At 41.7% G+C, this 20607-nt stretch overlaps 2 protein-coding genes across 5 annotated transcripts; one reads left to right on the plus strand and one right to left on the minus strand.

Moving 5' to 3' along the window:
* The first annotated feature begins 746 nt into the window (after positions 1-746).
* On the plus strand, positions 747-6688 carry rrp8 (ribosomal RNA processing 8). Its single transcript, XM_029516907.1, has 7 exons — positions 747-1066; positions 1959-2211; positions 2305-3181; positions 4130-4259; positions 4344-4450; positions 4530-4626; positions 5119-6688. Exons 1-7 carry the CDS (start codon positions 962-964, stop codon positions 5230-5232), a joined length of 1683 nt encoding a protein of 560 aa, XP_029372767.1. The 5' UTR covers positions 747-961; the 3' UTR covers positions 5233-6688.
* On the minus strand, positions 5294-18009 carry LOC115052654 (uncharacterized). Of its 4 annotated transcripts, XM_029516904.1 has the most exons (15): positions 17868-18009; positions 15840-16169; positions 15395-15703; positions 13094-13375; positions 12857-13007; positions 11636-11805; positions 11268-11549; positions 10837-11136; positions 10460-10741; positions 10216-10378; positions 8055-8215; positions 7830-7905; positions 6633-6660; positions 6427-6529; positions 5294-6015 (listed from the first exon to the last, which is right to left on the minus strand). In XM_029516904.1, the coding sequence occupies exons 1-15, from the start codon at positions 17932-17934 to the stop codon at positions 5987-5989; spliced, it is 2733 nt and encodes a 910-aa protein (XP_029372764.1). In that variant the 5' UTR covers positions 17935-18009; the 3' UTR covers positions 5294-5986. The 4 variants fall into 4 exon arrangements, 3 of the variants coding, with proteins under 3 accessions (XP_029372764.1, XP_029372766.1, XP_029372763.1); XM_029516906.1 differs by lacking the exon at positions 6427-6529; XM_029516903.1 differs by lacking the exon at positions 5294-6015 and having other exon boundaries at positions 6068-6529.
* Positions 18010-20607: the final 2598 nt, after the last annotated feature.

The raw sequence follows: 20607 nt of genomic DNA on the forward strand, positions 1-20607 counted from the left end.
CACTCTGCACTCTATAGCTACACGGGGGTGTCCTGTCTATGAATGGTATAACGCACCAACAACATTAATATACCAGGGATGAACTATAGACCCATGAAGCTTTTCTATTGAAAAAGAGAGAACCTTCATGCATTTGTGTTAGAGCAGTGTTAGTAAAAAAAGCATCCCGGAGCCTATACACAATAAGACACCTTATAATAAGACTAAAGGAGACTATTATACTATTATATGGAGACTAAAAAATTAAAACTAGCATCACGATTGTCTAAATTACTGTTGAGAATAATTTTCAGGTTATATTTTGAAAGGATTGAACCCACGTGAAATGTATTTTCTGTTGGATTGTGAAGGGAATGTACCCATCCCAGTATGAATAAAGCTACAAATTAAGTTTAAGTTTTTGAGTAAAACTTACATGTACAGAGTAACAACAACACCACATAATAATGAATCCATGGGAGTCATTATGTGGGAGTTTATCGCACATTTGCTTGTTATTACAGAAATATGCTACTTTTAATCATGGCATTTAGTTTTATTATTCATTTTTTGTTGTTTAGTCAACCGTTTTTATTAAAAAAAACTAACAAGAAATACAACAAAACAAAATAATTTCCCGGGAAAATCTGGATGGATTGCAAATTTTGATTTATCTGTAGTTGTAACAGTGTAACAGTCCACCGAAAAACTTCTTCTCCCACAATTCTCCGGTGTGGTAGCGTCATCCACGTGCGCCTGGACTTCTGTTTTGCTTCCTTCGCGCACATGAGAAAAACCAACGTGGCTCTCGCTTTTGACCAGAAAAGTATCGCAACTATTAAACGTAGTTAAACGTTTATTAAATACAACGTTTGACAACTGAGCAGCTGTAGGAGCAGAGTTAACGCGTTCACGCCGGTAGATTTGTGACCCCAGCAGTCACTTACTGAGGTACGTGTGCTCCTTTCAGCCAGAAGGAAACATGTTTAATGAAGATGAAGACTGGAACGATGAACAAGACGCTCAGTCTCTCAGTAAGAGTGTCCCGGAAAACACACAGAAGGTCAACAAGGCCACAAATCTCAAGGTAAAGTATGAATCCAGTCTGGCCATTTTCTGCTCGCACACTGCATCGACAACGTGGCTGGTAATGTGTGTCAGTAAACCCTGCTATTTAAAAATGACTTAGTCATTATATGTTTGGCTGCAGCTAACTGTTATCTTCATGAGTTATTACTCTGCTGATTATTTCTTGATGAGGACAAAAATGACCGTCACACCAGTGCAGAGCATCTTCGAGTGTATTGACATGTTACTTGAATGTCCAAAAAAGGTATTCGGGCAGCAGTGACAAATACTAAGATATTTGATAATTTGAGATGCTGAGATGAGAGAAATATGACGGTATTTCATGTTTTTTCTACTTAATAGTTTCTGATAATTTCTCTGGCCAATGATTACTCCATTAATTGACTAAAAGTCTCAGGTCTAATTTTCAGAGAGACATATAAATATTATTTGTCCTGGTGTTACAGAGAATAACAGAAAAATAAACAAATTAATAAAGATACAATTAGTCCATTCATTCATCCATCTATCTCCCGGTCACAGGGTGCTGGAGGCAATCCCAGCTCACACTGGGTGGGATACCAGGGTATGCCCTGGGCAGGTCACCAGTCCATCACAGGGCCAACACACAGAGACCAGACTCACACTCAAACCTACAGACAATTTAGAGTCACCAGTTAACTCAAACGTGATTCTTTGGACGGTGGGAGAAAACCCACACAGACACTGGGAGAACATATAAACTCCACACAGAAAGGCCCCAGGCTGGGAACCAAACCCACGGCCTTCTTATTGGGGGACAACAGTGCTAACCACTATGCTGCCACACTGCCCAAAATTAGTCCAACATTAGCCAAACATTGTTTGGTTAAATCACTAATTATTTAAAATGATGGCCTTCTCCTGTTCAGTCCAAGGCTGTCGGTAAAAAGAGCCTGCTGAGGACCCTGCAGACACTGGGATCAGTGCCAGAGTGGAAAGCTGAGGAACGCCAGCAGGACAGTGACAGCGAACCAGAAGCCAATGCTCCATCACACAGCAAGAAAAAGAAGAAGAGAAGAAAAAAGCGAAAACATGCAGCAACATCAGATGAGCAGCAAGAGAATGGAGACTTAGAAGAGGAAAAACCCGCTGCAAAAAGGAGAAACACAGGCAAGAAATCTGGTGAGTAATTAACTAAGTTATGCAGTTATATGAAATATTTAATAGATTCATAATCAGACCACTGTAGAAAATGTGTTTTCTTTCTTCCTGAAGGAGGCCCAAAGCTAAAAACCCCAAATGCAGTTGAGACAAAAGAAGAACATATGACTAAATCTGCAACGATTAATATAAACAAGCAAAAGAACCCAGAGGGCCTGACCAGACAACAGTGGAAAAATAAAATGAAGAACAAGAGGAAATGTAAAAATAAATACCAGCAGAATGTGTCTGAGGGGGAAAAGGATAAAGCAGAATCTCCAGATAAAAACAAGCTGAAGGTAGAGGTAAAAACTGATTCAAATAGCAACAATAACAACAGTGGAAAAAACTCTCACACAGCAGCTCAGAAAACAAAACAGAAAGAATGCGTACCACAGAAAAGGAAAAAGTCTGCAGAGGACACCGACACGTCCTCTGCATCAGAAATGCAAACAACAAAAGAGGAAAAGCAGCTTTTCTTAAAGAAGAAAAAAACAAAGGCTGACAAAGTTGAAAAGGGTGCTGAATCTTCTGCTGAAATGGAAATTACCAGTGATCAGCAGGAGCTACCCGTAGAAAGAAAGAAAACGGAGCTGAGCAAAGAACAGATTCTGAAAAGAGAGAGGCTGCGGAAGATGCTTCACGTCCAGGAACCAAAGCAACAAGAGAGTCCTGCCAAGCACAAAGAAGAGCCGACAGCAGAAGTAGAAGCAGACCGAGAGGTGAAGCTGGACCGCTCTGCCTCTCTCAGGGTCCGCATGGAGCAGCGCCTGGAATCTGCCCGTTTCCGCTACATTAATGAAGTTCTGTACAGCACAGCCAGCGGTGAGGCTAAACGCATGTTCAAGCAGGATCCAGAGGCCTTCTGGGTCTACCACAGGGGTTACACTGCACAGGTTCAGAGGTGGCCCGCCAACCCGGTAGACACCATCATCTCTTACATTCAGCAAAAGTAAGTACAACAGTAAGAGCTTTCAAATGCATGTTCACTAAATGCAAGTAACTGGTATGCACATGCCTTGAGAGTAGAACCTGAATCACATGAAAACAAATACAACCTTATATAACAAAGTCTCAGATCTCATAGGGAATATTGCCAAATCCATTTTCACAGACTGGAAGCTGTGGTTGATAGCGTCATCAACATCTTATTATTTTATTCATGAATTTTCTATTTAAATGAATATGTGATGGTAAAGCTTCTCAAGGTTTGAATAGCTTAAGTAATTATATTGGTCACTAATTATGAAGACACAGGAGCCTGAAAGGAAAATTACATCACTGTTCATTCATTTGGTTCATGTCCGTTGATGTTTGTTGGACAAAGGCACTGTGCTGGCTACTTTACAGCCCAGCTGTGAAAAAGCTCAACATCTGCACAATCCATCATAGTAACAGCAGCATGTGGCGATTCATTTGATTCACCAAACATAGATCTCTCCACCGATTAAAACAAGAATGAATTTACATATAGTTGTAAATACACAAGTTACATTTTTATGAGAACACAGTTGTATAGTGTAAGCCTTTTCCCAGGCTATTAGAGGGGCCATATGTTTACATCTCCAAACGATTAAAAGGAATCAAATGTCTTTCACATGTCCTCTGAAGGCATGTAATTAGGTTACTGTACTAACTGAGGACGTTTTGACAGCAAGCAGTCCTGCTGGAGATTATGCTCCACTGTGGGTGTTTAACTGATGCCTCAGTGAAGTGTTGTGTGAAGTAGCTGCTATTGTCAGCATCAGCAATTGGGGAGAAGATGACATGCTCTTTGGTTATATGAACTTCATGCCCATCTGGGTTCAGTCTCTGATTGTGACTTTGGTTTCTGTCAGAGGTGAATTGGGCCTGTCAATCTGATGTGCTACAATTGTAAATGTATTTATAATTGTTTCAGACCAGCCTCGCTAGTGGTTGCAGATTTTGGTTGTGGTGACTGTAAGATAGCCCGCAGTGTGAAGAACAAGGTCCACAGCTTCGACCTGGCAGCTGCCTGTGAGCTTGTTACAGTCTCTGACATGGCCAATGTGAGTGTGAACTTTGTACTTTCTCTGTTTCCTGGTAAACATGCATTTCCTCTGCTCTAAAAAAAAAAACTCTTGTCTGAGCAGGTCCCCCTTCCTGACAGTTCTGTAGACATCGCTGTCTTCTGCCTTTCCCTCATGGGGACCAACTTGGCAGATTTTTTAGCAGAGGCCAATCGAGTTTTAAAGATGAGGTAAAAGATGTATCATTTCAGAGTATGTGTCTTTACTTTTACTATACATCTGTGTCACTGTTGTACACACTTTTTGCAGGGGTATCCTTAAAATAGCAGAAGTGGCGAGTAGATTTGAAAACGTGCGGAGCTTCATCACTGCACTGGCAAATCTAGGATTCAAGTTGGTGTCCAAGGTGAGGCAACAGAGAAGATGACATCAGTATGCAGGGATAGAGAAACATGTTTTTATCTGTCTACTAATGATTCAATATTACCCAGAATGTGCATACCTTTTCACAGATCTTTGAAATACAATAGGAGTCTGACACTAATCTTCAGTCATATTAAACAAAGTGACTTGAGTATAAACATTTGCATTTTGCACTTTGATTTATCAACATTTCCTTTTGCCTCAGCGAAGTCTGTTTTCTCAAAGAGCCCTATAGCTGGCAGCTGCTGTTTTCATAATTTATACATGTAGCTTTGGGGAGAAACTCTCATGAAGATCAGGATGTTGAGTGAACTGGTTTATTGTTGGCAGCAAAGCAACTCAGTTAAATGTGCTAAATGCATATAAAAGAGTACAACTTGAAACAAATGAAGGCAGTTAACTTTGTCACTTAAGTTTTCATCTATAAGATACAGCCACCTGTGACTGATTGCATTTTATCTCTTTTTCTCTTCAGGACACAGAAAATACACATTTCTACTCTTTTGAATTTGTGAAATCAGGAGATGCTCCAGAAAATATAAAGAAATTTGGACTTCAGTTGAAGCCTTGTCTGTACAAGAAAAGATGAGGTAGTTAGAGCATTTGATCAAAGAGTGCATTATTTTTCCCACATATGTTTATCAATTGACTCTTCTAGTTGGATTCACTGTTTTGTTTTGGGGTTGTTGTTTTTTTTTTTTTTTTTTTTACTCTAATGCACGTGTTTGATATGTTTTTTTTAACAGATTCCAACATAGTTCATAGTTCATGTTCCTAATTTACAAATTTCATCTAATGCAAATTTTTTTATAAGTGAATTTGATTTCGTGTCATCAGTTCACACAGGTTTACTTTGTAAGCAACATCACTTGGTTGAATTAAGTGCATGGAACACCGGGCCCACCCTGCTAATTTAAGACTGCAGTCTGATAAGACTGCAGTCATTCAAATGTTAAGCTTACTTGATGGTGGGGAGGGGTCATTAGTGATATTAATGGTGCATAATCCAAACGTAAAATAATTCTACTCTGGTGTTTTTATTTTAATCACTGTTAGGAGAGAATGTGTGCTAATGTGTTCCAGTCATAAGGAAAAATGATAACATTTATAGGTATATTTAACTAAATAAAAGGCGATAAAGACTGATTGGCCCACACTCATGAATTATAATTTGCCACAAGAGGGAGTAACATCATCATAACCTAATGCAGGAAGCAAGTTCAATCCACCTGCATCAGCATCATGTACTAGATGATACTTCATTGATAGAATTACTCCTGTTGTCACAGCAGATGGTTCCATGAATGTAGTCAACCAAAGACTTCGTACAGCCAGATGGTGAGTCACAGCCAGTCAGACATCTCTGCTGTGTCTGGAAATGTGAGGTACATTATTCATACGAATGAAACAAGGTGTGGCAAAAATAGATTTGGTTGATTTTATTGACAAAATCCTGAGAATACAATGTGCACAAAAGCAAAATTCAAGTAAGATGAAAAGGTGCAAAAATAATGCATTTTAAAACATTAATGCAAATCGAACGGAACAAAAACAACAACAAAAAAAAAAAGACCTGAGGTTTCAGTACATGAACAGTTAATCTGCTCACGTTGGTGGCTACAGTCAGAGAAATCAACAAGGCTGCAGTGAAACTGCGCCCTCTGTGCTTAATGTAAAGCCAAATGTTTTTTACATAGCTCTGCAAAGCGCCTTTATCTTCACACCGTGCTCTTGACATCAAGGACTATGGAGTAACTGACTGACAGATGGGCATATTCCTTACTGTCTTTTTCCATCAGAGCTGGTTTCTGCAAATTGGGAGAGCTGGCCTCCTGCATTAAAGCAGTCAAAGCTGAGAGGGACTCCTTCTTCACCTTTGTGCCCTTCTGAATTTAAGAAAGTATTTTTTTTTTTTTTTTCAGTGAGCTTTACTGAACACAAACTAGAAAAAAAAGTGTAAATCTGTATGTGAGAACGATTTAAACGTACCTTGTATTGTGTCCTGTGATTAATTGTGCTGTAAAACAAAAAGAAACGGATTTTATGAATCATCTGAATTGTGGTTTTTAAGGAAATTGCTTGCAGAACATCACCAGTAGATGGCACTGTGACTTATCTGACATATCCTAACCTTCGGTTGGGCTAAACAAATTGCAGATAGGACAGAGCTATTGATGGAGAAGAGTGGGGACTTCATTCCCCATCATCGATCTCACACGATCACAAAAGCAACAGCTCGCTTTGTTGCGTATGACCCTGGTTACATCAACTCCTCTGCGGTCAAACGGTGTCCCTAGCACTGGATACGAGGAGTTCAGTGGTTCTGTTGGCATTGCACCCAAAATAGCTTCTCTCCAGGGGAGTCATGTTTTCTTGTGTACGCATATACGCTGTTTGACTGACCTTCCCAAATTAGTCTGATAGGATCCTCCCACTGCAGTGAGAGCTACTGGGACAGAGGGTCCGTCAACCAATGGCACCTTGACCAAATTGTACGAGCCAGGAGTAAGGCCTGCTGAAATAGCTTCTGGATCTATGTTGAGCTGCATGCTGCAGCTTTATTGACAGAAAGGCCTGATTTAAATCCTAACAAACATTCTTGAGTAGAGTTGAATATCTGGAATTGAATTGTGAACAAATGTGGAAACTTCTGCAGGCAGTAACTGTAAACACTCCATGACAGACGTGCCTTATCAGTCATAAAAGATGGGTGACTCACTGATTTCTTTTTTTTTTTCCCCAACAACAGTAAGATTAAGCAAATTTATTTCACTGATGAATGGCAGCTTGACTTTCATTATACTAATGACTTCCAAATAAGTGGATTTTTCTTGGTCCTTTCACCTTTGCTTTCTACATTGAGGCATTGATGATAACTATGAGGAGTCGACTGCAGCTTTTGTGAGAATGCACGCTGCTAAAAAACGAGAAGGAAACCAGAGAATAAATCTGTTGTTCAAACTGATAAAGAGGACGCTTTCTACCTGTCTGCAAGTAGGAATGTGTTGGCAGCACCACCTGTCTGCTTTAGCCACAGTGCTTCCTGTTTATGAATAAGTACACGTTATGGTGAGTGGGGTTAACGATCCGTGCATCCTGTTTGTCTCAGCAACGCTGGCCTCATTTGCCCGTTGACGCATTACCTGCCGAGCTGCAACCTGTCACCTGTGGAGCCGTTTAACTCACCAGCACACCCAGAGAGTGACGACGAAAATGACGACAATGGCTCCAGCTAAAGAGATGCATGTCAAGGCCACCAAAGCTGCAACAACAAAGTAGTAGACAGAGCCACAAGTTATAGTAAACATTGCAGCAAACTTATTGAGACTGATCACACACCTCTGCAAGAGAGCATGATGATTAGTTCTTGAATAGACATTTCAGCATTTGCTTGATTGAAAATAAACTTACCAAGCTGTTTGTCCTCGCTCGTGACTTCCACTTGAATCTTGACTGTGGCTGAGTGGCGATCGAATGATGCCCTGCACGTGTACAGACCTTCGTCCCGCTCTGTGACCTCTGACTGGAAGACTATTGCAAGTCCTTCCATGTAGACAAATGAGCCATCACTCCTGGAACAAAAGGCACTTTTTATTGAAGTTTTCTTTAAGTCTTGATGCCTTCCAAGTTTGACATTTTGAGAAATATGCTTATTTGCTTCCTTGCACAGTTTCACTGAGCTCTTACCCAGATGGTTACGACACCTGTCCAAGAAGAAGGTTTTTGTTTTTTTTCCTGTGTATGAAACATATAATATATGTGCAGCCTTTCTTTGAGGAGTTTGCATGTTCTTTCTGTGGCCTGTGTGGGCATCTTCTCACACGCCAAAGACATGCATGTGGGCATCAGTTCCCACCCCATAAGCAGTGTAGATAATGGATAGAGGATAGAGTTTGTTCACTCACAGTGGGCACAAAGTGTTCATTTTTCTCCTCATTAATTTACACACAGCACCCCATTTTGACAAAAAAAAAAAACAAAACAAAAGATATTTGCTAATGTATTAAAGAACAAAAACTGAAATATCACATGGCTATAAGTATTCAAACCTTATGCTCAGTATTGAGTAGAAGCACCCTTTTGAGTTAGCCATGAGTCTTCTTGAGAATGATGCAACACCTGGATTTGGGGACCCCCTGCCATTCCTCCTTGCAGATCCTCTCCAGTTCTGTCAGGTTGGATGGTGAATGTTGGTGGACAGCCATTTTCAGGTCTCTCCAGAGGTGCTCAATGGGGTTTAAGTCAACGCTCTGGCTGGGCCATTCAAGAACAGTCAGAGTTGTTCTGAAGCCACTCCTTTGTTATTTTAGCTGTGTGCTTAGGGTCATTGTCTTTTGGAAGGTGAACCTTTAGCCCAGTCTGACATCCTGAGCATTCTGGAAAAGGTTATCTCCCAGAATATCGCTGTACTTGGCCACATTCATCTTTCCTTCAATTACAACCAGTGGTGCTGTCCCATGCAGCTGAAAAACCCCCCAGAGCACGATGCTGCCACCACCATGCTTCACTGTTTGGACTGTTTCCCCACACATACTGCTTAGAACTAAGGCCAAAAAGTTAATTCTTGGTTTTATCAAATCTTATCACATAGTCTGGGAGTCCTCCATGTGTTTTTTGGCAAACTCTGTGCAGGCCTTGATGTGTCCTGCGCTGAGGAGAGGCTTCCGTCGGGCCACTCGGCAATAAAGCCCTGACTGGTGGAGGGCTGCAGCAATGACGAACTCTAGAACTCTAGGAAGAGCTCTGGTCACCCCAAACGTCTTCCATTTAAGGATTATGGAGGCCACTGTGCTCTCAGGAACCTTAAGCGCAGCAGAAATTCTCTTGTAACCTTTGCCAGATCTGTGCCTTGCCACAATTCTGTCTCTGAGCTCTTCAGGGAGTTCCTCTGCTCTCATTTGCTGTGACATGCACTGTGTGCTGGAAGGTGTGTGCCTTTCCTAATTTCTTAATGATGATCAGAGGAAATGGACAGCAGCTGAGTTAAATATACGAGGGTCACAGCAAAGTGTCTGAATACTGATGGCCATGGGATATTTCAGTTTTTGTTCTTTAATCATTTTGTTCTTAATGCTTTTCTGTCAAAATGGGGTGCTGTGTGTACATAAATGAGAAAAAAAAAGAAATGATTTTAGGAAATTGCTGCAACATAACAACAAAATTTAAGGGGGTCTGAATACTTTCCATACCCACTGTAAATGAGCAGTATTTAGAGACATTTTTTAGGTCGTTTGGAGAGAGCTCAACAGTTTGGTTCCATCTCCAGTCTTGAGGCCTCTAAGCTTGCAAAGCCTAGCTGTAGCTTATGGAATGCTGCATCAATCTTCTGACCAAACTTTCTTCAATAAAGTTAATGAGTATATTTCCCAAAATGTCAAACAGCTCTTTCAGTTCACATCAAAAGTACTACTGCTGCTCTACAACATTAATGTTGTGCCAACGATGCAGTTTTTATATCTCAGGGTGATCATCCATCATTCTGACTGTATTCGCTCCTTTAAATGGTGGGAACACTCTGTGTGCAGGTGCTTCCTCATGATGATGAGGTGGTGGGTAATAGAGGATCCATCACCTCTTACAGCAGAGGTCATACTCTTTTACATTCCCTTCGACTTGGAGCAGTATTTTCTGGTTGCGCTTTTTTTCCTGGAGAGTAACTCTGCGGATGGCAAGTTCACTGCCGTAGTGGTTTTTCAGCACAGTTGTGTGGTTCAGGACTCTCACAGCGGAGATATCTGCAGAAAAGTCAAACCATGAATCTTTGCATTTCTGTGAGTTTCCACATGACGTCTGACTGATAATTGAGTTACACTTACAGTATCTCGGCACATGAACAGTCTTTTTTTCTATGATTGTATGTTCAAACTGGTACACACAGGTCAGGTTTTGGCCCTCGTGACGGGCCAGAGTAAATTGATAGGCCAGTCTGGCTTTCTGGGCTGGTCCTTTATACTCCATGTGGAGCAAAGTTTGACCCGCAGCTTTTGCAGGAAGAACCCAGGTGAGGTTCGTCCCAACAGCCATGGCTCTGCATTCACACACTGCCAGCCAGCGACTAGAGTCCTGCTGTCTCAGAGACACGCTCAGCAGAGGAACTTCTGAAAGAAAACAAGGGGCCACAGGAAGGAGGTGAGAAGCTGTGTGATGTTCTGTGTTCTTAGAAAGAAATATTTCAAAGAAATGCGCAGCATACCGAGCACAGGAATCTTTATTGTTCTCGTCTCTGGTGCTTCCAGGCTTGGATGCACTACCACGCAGGTCAACTTCTGACCAGCATACAAAGAGGACAAGAAGCGCACAGACCTACGAGCTGAAACCACACCATCAGCCTGGACTTCAGGCTCTGACTGAGAACCGATGGTGGTGTTATCCCCGTGAACCTGCCAGGTTATAGTTGCTGCAGAGGCAACACTGTCTGCCCAACAGTCCACCTTTGTGAACCATTTACCATCTTTCCACTCAGTGCTGGAGGTAATGGTGATGTTAGGGCGAGCTGCAAGAGAAACAGGGATTAAACTACAGAAAGTGATGGGGGTTTCATCGGAGAAGTAGGTTAAATCTGTGGTGAGCCTACATGGCCAGCCATGTGTCAGAGTTACCCATTGCTTGATTTGTTGAACATACCGCAAAGAGGGAGTGTTACGCTTCTGTTCTCTGGCTCCTCAAATGCTGGGTGATTTATCACACACTTGGCTTTGTACTCCCTGAGCAAGCAGGCAGGAAGGAGAACAACTTCCCTGACAGAGTGGCTTCCATTATGAGAAGTGAAATTGGACCAAGAGACTCGGCGTTCACCGTCTGGTAGAAGCCAGGACACGTTGGCTGCAGGAACAGCATCAGCTGCTGAGCACTCCATCACCCTGTGTCCATCTTTAGTCTGCAAATCAACTTGAATTGTGGGAGGGACTGAGATAAAGGGTGCGGAGAGAAAGGTTCAACATTAATACTTAATATAAGGAGGATAATTGATCATGAAAGAAAGTTTCACCTACCAGGCTGTACAGCATGCGCCTTAACTGTGAGGTTGATCTGCAGCAGCGTTTTAAGATGGTGATAGGAGAAAATACACTCATAAAGGCCAGCGTGCTGACGCGCCAGAGGACCGCGAACCCTAAGGCTACTCTCCTCCAGCTCCAAACCCTGAGGCAGCGGGGCGTCATCTCTAAAAAGAAACAAGAAAATATATGAAATGGTTTTCAAGCCTCAGTGGAAATGTTTTGCCAACAATGAAATTGTTCAGGTAGACATGTAAAATCTTAAATTAATGATGATTTTGATGAGGAATTTTTTTAATCTCGTGCCTGCTGTCTATCACTTGTGGTTTGCTGCCACCAAATGGGTTCGCATTACCACATCCTCCACAGGATGTGTAAGTCTCAGTCTCAATCTTCAAGAAAAAAAAGGGAACTTGTTTCTGAAAAAGAAGTGTTTTCAACCACATTGTTCTTCTTGTGAGAACAAAAAAGTGCCAGACGCTGGTATGCCAACAATCAAAATAAAAAATATAATTAATGAAACAAAAGCCAATTATTGCACAGAACATCAAAACCAAGGCATAGTGCATGGCTTTTTGTCTTCAAAGGATGCTTCAGAGATTTAAATTTGCACTTTATAAAGTTGTAGGACCCACAAAAGGGCAATTAAAAAAAAAAAAAAAAAAAAATCACAGCTGTTGGAGCAATTTTTCGTGCCAAGCACCAAAAATGTAATTTCTGATATTGTACTGTCAATTTAATACACATATATTCTCCACAGCAACTTTTTTGACGCTGCACCAAGTCATAATTACAAATTGGAAAGTTCAACTGTCTCTAATAGATATATCTGATTTAGCACTAAAACAATAAATAATGCCATGGAAGTGTGTTTCCTGGAATGCTTGTGGTTGCATCATTATAAAGAGCAGGTATTTAATATGTATTGTGTTATATTGAATAGTATAGCACAGTGATTTAAACCCTTACACTAAACCCTTCCCTCTATTCAAATCACACTCACACACTGGATCGCAGCCACGAACAGTGTGTGTGTGTGTGTGTTTTTTTAAGCAGCCTGCTGTTGGCTGCCATCTTGAGTTGCCCATGACAAAAATAGTTGCACACTTTAAATGTGGGAATGATTCCCCATCATCATCTTTCTTTCCTCTCCACATTCAAACACAGTCCCAGTAGATAAATGTGTATAATCATAATGTAAATAATAATATTTCTTACTTTGTGCAGGTGACATTGTAACGTGGCACATTCCCGATGACCTTCAGGCCAATAAGGATTTCACTCTGTCCTTCCTGCAGCTCCAAAGATTTGGCGCCATGGAGGTCGCCACTGACTCTCTGGTCTGAGTCCAACTCGGCTCCAGACAAACCTGTTGATGAAAACGAACATCTGTTTTTTCTTTTACATCTACCTCATGAGCACTCACAGAGTTCATTCAAACGTGAGAGTACTCACGAAAAGACGGCAGTGTCAGGACTCTGGACTCGTTCTGGCTAAATTTGGGGTGAGCGAACACGCAGGTGACATTACAACCCTCGTATGTTGTTGCAGGAAGGGAGACTGAGACTCTGAACATGTCTGAGTCTGTGCTATTTTCTGTCTGCAGCTCTTCATTCGTGCTCAAGGCCAAGGAGATGTCAGTCTCGGGTCTCCCCCCAGATGAAATGCAAGAGACCACCCAGAAGTCATTTCCTCCTTGTTGTACCATCTCTGCTTTTACGGTCACATTTGGCCTCACTGCAGAGCAGGAAGAAAGGCGAGAAGAATCATTCCTCCAAAAGGTCTAATGTTTTTTCCAGCAAATTAAAAAGTCAGATAGCAGGCGAAGGCTCAGGGTGTTTTTGTTAAATAGGAAGCTGGGGCCGGATGAGCTGGATGTTAGCTAAACAGAGGCCATGAGGGGCTTGTGCTCAGGTTTTGGAGAGTGCTGACTAAGGCTTATCACCTGTCCCATCTGTTGGCTGGGCTGCAGCTGAGAGCAGATGTCTGGACCAGCTGCTGTCCAGCCAAAGCTGAGAGTACCACAGGCTTTGATCCCGGGAATCAGCAGAGATCAGAGTCTATTATCAAATACATAAAAGTTCAGGCGTAACGCAATTACCAGCCATCCCTAATGACTAAAGGAAGTGAACAAACACCTCATAATAGCTCAGTGCCAAGGAGGGGTTTGCACAGTTAAAGTGAGTTAAAGCCCAGGCTTTAAATATTCTATCTATTAGCACCTAGAGTTGCGTGTGGACGTCACCACTGCGGATATAAAATGACCAAAGCTGCAGTTTTTTTAGTGACTATCGTGGACAAATGAGCCTGGCTTTTGCTAATGTATGGTTCTATGGAGCCTGCCACCCGAACACACACTGTTTCCATGCCGACATTTGTGTTAAAGCAAAGGCCCTTGGAAAAAACATTAAATACACAGACATAACAGTAAAATTTGGGATGGAAAATTTAATTTCTGAACTGCTTCCAAGACAGAGCAGATAATAAAGCTTTTCAAAAATGATTACTTTTTTGTGTGTATGTGCAGCTGATATTATCCCTCTAATCGCAGTGGCTTGACAACACCAATTAAAGTTTGATGTCCACATTGAAATGGGCCCATCAAGAAGTATAATGGTAAAACGTTTGTTTGAGCCTCTCATGTGTGTTATTAAAAACCAGAGACTACATGAGGATGTAAACTTGAATGTTTCTGGGTCATTTTCTGAAATACCGAGGTGATATTAAAACCAAAGTAGTGTATGGTGGTGTGTGTTTTACCAGCTGTTTCCTGCCCACTTCTGTATTTCGTGTTAGTTTTTCCATGAGCCTAGTTAGATTTCACGACTTCAAGTTACAAGTGTAACGCGTCTCATGGGGATGAAATGTGCAACATAAACAAAAGTGAACAACTAGACCAATTACTTTTTTTAAAATGTGTTTTTACTCCTCCAGGGCAGTGGAAGATGTAAATACAACAATGACATATTTACTCCATCCAGAGTTGTGTTTTTGTTTGTGTCCACTGATGGGTTCCAGTCTGATATTTTGTCTCCTCTTACTCTCCACTAACTTGCTAATCTTGTCTATCTGCTGTTTGGTGCTGAGCACAAAGACTCTGCTCCGGCTGAAAACATTGATAAGACTGAACCAGAGGAAAGGTGCGGGCCAAACAAACCAAAACAACAAATGGAAAGACATTAAATTTCTCCACAGAGCTGAGAGAGGCTGCAGTCAGATAACAATCTACACCTTTCCACTTTGTACGGATGAGTATTGGTGATAGCTGCTCTGATTACTTGTTGGTTTTGGCAAGCACAAACTTTGTTGCAGTTGAAATGCGTAAACACGTTTTTCATCTCCAGCCATATGTTGTTTTTTTTTTGTATTTGAAGCAAATTATCAAAATGCATGCTGCACTCTGATATGGTACCATATGACTGTTATTATGACCGTAATTAATTATTGAGTTGTTGCTGCATTATATTGTTCCGGGAGGAAGAACACAGAAAGACGGTATTTCCACATGAATGCTTTACACTGTGCATTGTGATTTATGACCCGTCACTGTGTATTTGGAGCGGGTGAGAAGCAACGGCCGATGTCGGAAATCAGCAGGAGACAGTTATTGTTCCCTCTGAGTTTGTGCTGAGTCATGATGCATGATTATAAACCTCTGACTGGTGACGCAACACAATATATCACCTCCTGGAAAAACACAGGTGCACAACAACACTGACACACACACACACACACACACACACACACAGAGCATACCATAGGTTTCCACCTTCACTGCAATCAGTGTGGGATGTGGGAGGGTCGGATGCTTAACCACACACACCACGCTGTCCTCATCCTGCAGGTGGGTGGGGAAGCGCAGGATGCTGCTGAGGGTGGACGTGCTGTTGGAATGGGCAGAGCTGCGCTCACTCACTTTGAAGTTGTCACCAGAGGGAGGACGCCCATTAACCAGCCAGCTGATCTGAGCCATGGGCCTGCTGCCAACAGCAGAGCACAACACCGACTGGTAGTGAATGCCACTTATGGTCTCTGCATTGACGTGGGTCTCTATGTCAGGACGAGCTGCAAGCAAATGGATTAAAAACATCATCCAGTCAGGAAATGACAGGAAAGGATGGATCATCTCAACCAGTTCAACCTATGGTGCAGCAGTTAGACTCATTTTTCAGACAAATAACACAATAATGGATTGGCTTACCCACAACAGTGACATAAGCGTTTTCAGAAAACTCCCCCGTGTCTGTTTCAAACTCACAGATGTATTCTCCCTCAACATCAACACTGGACACCCACATGCTGACTGTGAGGTTGGTGGCGGAGTCTGGCTTTGAGAAGTTACCGCTTCTGTACAGCTGGCCGTTTCGAAATCCAGCAAACCCTTTGGATTTAGTTTTTGAGTTAATTTTGCGTTTCCACTCGGCTTTTTCCACTGGTGCGTTGCCCAGATACCTGCACCTCAGGTATGTCACTTCTCCCAGGACTGCAGTGACACTCTCTGCAATCACAGGAGCTGGCTCCTCACCAGGACCTGTGACAGCATGATACCGTGTTCAGTCAGAGTAAGAGGTCAAAAGTTCACCAGAAATTACAAACACATGCAAAACAGAAACGTCTTGAGTGGGAAAATGTGACACAGCAGGTTGATCGATGTCTATTGTGCCTATGAAAGAGGATTCTGAGCAACCTGTTGTCCTTTTCTGGTTTCTTCAAAGTGTGATGTATGAGGCAGGCTAACTGGGTCAGGAATTATGAGGTTCTCAGTCATTTTATCATGATTGGAAAGTGCCAAAGACCAATCAATTTAAGGACAAGACATCTAAAGACGTGTTAGTGGTGCCATAAGCTCAATGCTCAGCATGAGGTTTGATTTTCAAGAAGAAATGTTGGTGTGCTCATATCACATCTGAACATCAACTGAATGGTCTCATTTGTGTTTGGTCTGAAACTCAGGGCAGATCATTTAAAAAAAAAAATTGAAATTGTAATAAAAAAAATAGTTGTATCATACCTGTTCAGACGAAAAGGATGTTTGTAAAAGAAAAATAAGTTGTAGAACAGAAACCCTCTGATACTCATGAAGCTAAAGGCAGGAGCTGGATTTTGTAACACACAATGACACTTAATGACACAGTCCCAGCTGTGTATATTTAATAGGACTCCGTTATGTTAATGTGATGAAAACCCAGACACCAGTGACACCCTTCCTCCACACTGCTGAGAAATCAGCAAAGATTTGTCAAGGTTTCAGAGTAAAGTACATTTAATAGCAGGTGACAGGTTTTAGCACTTTCAGAAAAGACGCTGTGCATACCAAATCCTCCTCAGCCTGCTTCCTCCGCTGACTTCATCAAAGTGCATTTGAGGACACAGTCTGCTCAATCAGTCGGTTGAAGACAAGAACTTTTAGGTTTACATGCGTGGTGAGTAAAATGACTGCACTGCTGCATGGATAACTATTGAACATGCAGCCCACTGCTGCAGTCCAAAAGAAAAAATACATTTTGCTATATCAGTTCAGTTGTGCCTGGTGGGTTCAAAATTCATTTTCCCATGCAGGTTATTGCCAGAAATAAATGCCAGCCAAGCACGCAAAAGACACACTTCAAAGATAAAAAATAAATAACTGTGGGGAAAAAAAACAAAAACAAAACAGTCATGCACTGCATCGTATTTCTTGAGCCTTGGGGGCTTCTTAGTCCGATGAAGCACAAACACAGCAACACTTCATTTGCAGACCTGTCTGATGTGGTAAACAAATAAGAGTTTCAAGTCTGAAAGCAGCCATTTTTTACACATCTCCAGCTGGAAGTACCAATGCTCTGCTGAGACATTGAACCCAAACTCAAACTGCAGGATCGCAGAAAATGCAGAGGGATTTCCCTGTACACCAAGAAAAAGCCTGAACAACCCCTGTGTATTAACTTTAATAGACTGTAAAATAACTCATGGGGTTTCAGATGACACATTCTGCAATGATCAATTATAACAAAGTGGGTGCCAGAGCAACTAAACCATTACACAATCAGTAATAAATAGATGACTATTTAAAGATGCATTCAACAGTGGCCTGTTTTATTGCCTGTTTGCATATATAACCAAATGCAAAAGAAGACCATGGCAGCACTATCCAGTGTAAATGCCACAAGTTAAGTAAGAGCTGAAGGGCCCATAAAAGAACCTTATAAACAGCTGATGGTCACAGATGGATTATAATCTGCAGACTTACCTGGAGTTTCCAAGCAGTGAGCAACATTTAGGACCAGACCCAAAATCAACAGCCCAGAGCATCCCATGATGGTGTCAGAGTGAAATAGAGTTGGATCAATTGGCTGTGCGTAGGGTGTAAAGGTATTTAAAGTGTGTGTGTGAATGTGGTTTATGGTTAGAGGTGCACACCATACAGCTGACAAGCACATGTGTGTATACACACACAAAGCGCATTCACTGCTACTCCTATAGTCAAACTGCAATATGCACAAGGCGTCTTGCACACACACACACACACACACACACACACACACACACACACACACACACACACTTGTGCATTTAACCACTTCTCTTTTTTGATAGACACGAGAGATGAAAGACATAGATTTGCGTCGCACAGTTTCCATTTGCGGAGGGTGTGTTTTTTGCGATGTATCTGCTCAGTTACTCAGCCACCTCCTACAGCAGAGCACCTTGGGAAATGCTGCAGCTGTACATCATTCATCCCTACCGGGGCCCTGAGAGACCGCCTGTGCTGCCGCTCCTGCTCCTGCCCAGTACTTTAGGGCTGTCACTCATTTCTGCTCGTTTTATGGCATAATGCTCCTCTAATTCACTTTGAGGATGTGTTTGCATGCGTATTTTTGTTTTCAGTGTATATAAGCTAAGATACGTCTTTATTGTCTCCCTTAGGAGAAATTAGCCTCAGACACAACGACACAGGCGACAATCACACTGCAGTAAACAAACCCAGAGATCTATACATATACAATCACCATACCTCAGTTAACACACAACATCAGCTCCCACTCCAAGTTCCCAGAAAAACTATTGCACAATGCCCATGAGTAGAAAAAAAATTATTGTGTGATGACCTTATTGCACAGATGTTCAGATAATAATTGCACAAAAAAGACCTACACTACTGTGAACACAGTTTGTCAACTTGCAAAGAAAAGGGCAACAGATGCGGGTGACTAAGCTGCTGTGATAGATTTGCTTTGCACCTCATTTCAGGGCAGTTTATGTGCATCCGCTGTCTTTTATTTCCTGCGCAGGTCGAAGTGTTGAGTCATTCACACTACAGGAAGATGACAATGAATGAAATGACCTGACATTAAAAAAAAAACTGCTGCCAACAGATTTTGATGGCATGTGGTTTGTAACGGCTTTCTGAACTGTCTGATAGGAAACTGGTAGTGTGATATTTTGAAGCCTGTGAAAGTGGCTTTTAAAACAAAGAATGGAATCATCTCACCCTCTTTCGTTCTCTATTTAACGAACAGCACACAAACAAAAAGAAGATTCAATCTTCACCACGGCTTACAGGGGACAAACATCCATTAAAATAAATTAAATCCCCTTTTCATCCACTCACCTCCATTAAATTTTGGAACATAAAACCCTGAATCATATCTCTGTATCCAAAGACACTACGGCTCTTAAATACAACATCATTTCAGGTGGAAGACTCTGGGTCATTAATCACAGAGTCAATGAAGGATGATAAGAAACTTTCAGTGCCGACTTTTTGTCTGTTCAGGATCAAATTCAGATGTCTGATCCTTTGAAGTTACTTATTCAATGCATATCTCATTCATCTATTTTTAGTTAATTAATATATCTGAGTGTTTATCAAGCCAAACTTTTGGTCTCTCGTTAAATTTCTCTTGAAATTGAACTCCTGAAAGACTGATTTGAAAGAAAGACAAAAAAAAAAAAAAATAGTAGGTGAATTAAAAGCAAGTTGGGATATTTTGAATTTATATCTACCAATCATAGAAATCAGCTTCTGAGTTGGACACACAGATGAGAGAGGCTTTGTCGAGATGATCTAGACAACATTAAGTCTCTTCTTACTTCCAGTCTCGCTCTCTGGACTTGATGTTGGCCCCAAATGATCATATCTCCGGAAGGTAAAGCACAGTTCAGTCTATTAGCCAAATTACACACAGCAGTTGAGTTTGAGGGCAAACCCTTGACACAGACTCAAGTCTATCTCTTAAAACTTGGTGTAATCACGTGAACACGTGAACTGAAGGGCTTTTTTTTTCCTGCTAATTAAATTACCTGGAGTGCTTGTTCCCTGAAGACAGGCAGAGGTGGACTGGAACTTGGAACTGAAGTCTGGAATATTTCAGTCCTGTGTAGGGCAACTGTCAGAAAGGTTGTGCGTGTTTGTGGTTTTTTTCTTTTAAATTAATTGTTAACATTTCACTGACGAGGTATTTATACATTTCACAGATGTACAACTGGCATCAATTCTCACTGTGCTGCCTTCGCTGTGCTTCCCCCACTTTTGCTATACACACACATGGAAATATTGCTGGAAAAAGGTAGCTGGTGACTAGCCAGTAATAATGTGCGTGCAGTAAAACACCATGAAAGCCATCTGAAGAGCTGTGTGTTAAGCTATTTAACTGCGTGAAACCTTATCATCACTTTTTCACAAGAGGAAAATCACTGATCAGCTGCATCGTCTCTTCCTGCTGTTAGTCATTCACAGCTGAATTATCACCAAATCTCCCAGCACTCACACACACACACACACACACGCTCTCTCTCACACACACACACACACACACACGCTCTCTCACACACACACACACACACACGCTGACTCAAACAGATTCCAGACTGTCACAACACTTGATGGATATGCCACTATCAGTCAGTTACAAAACAGTGCTGGCATTCACGCGCAACAGAAATGAATAAAAAGAAGAGATCAAGAAACCGCAGTACCGTTGCATGAG

This window comes from Echeneis naucrates, chromosome 13, assembly GCF_900963305.1.
Source record: "Echeneis naucrates chromosome 13, fEcheNa1.1, whole genome shotgun sequence".
NCBI lineage: Eukaryota > Metazoa > Chordata > Actinopteri > Carangiformes > Echeneidae > Echeneis > Echeneis naucrates.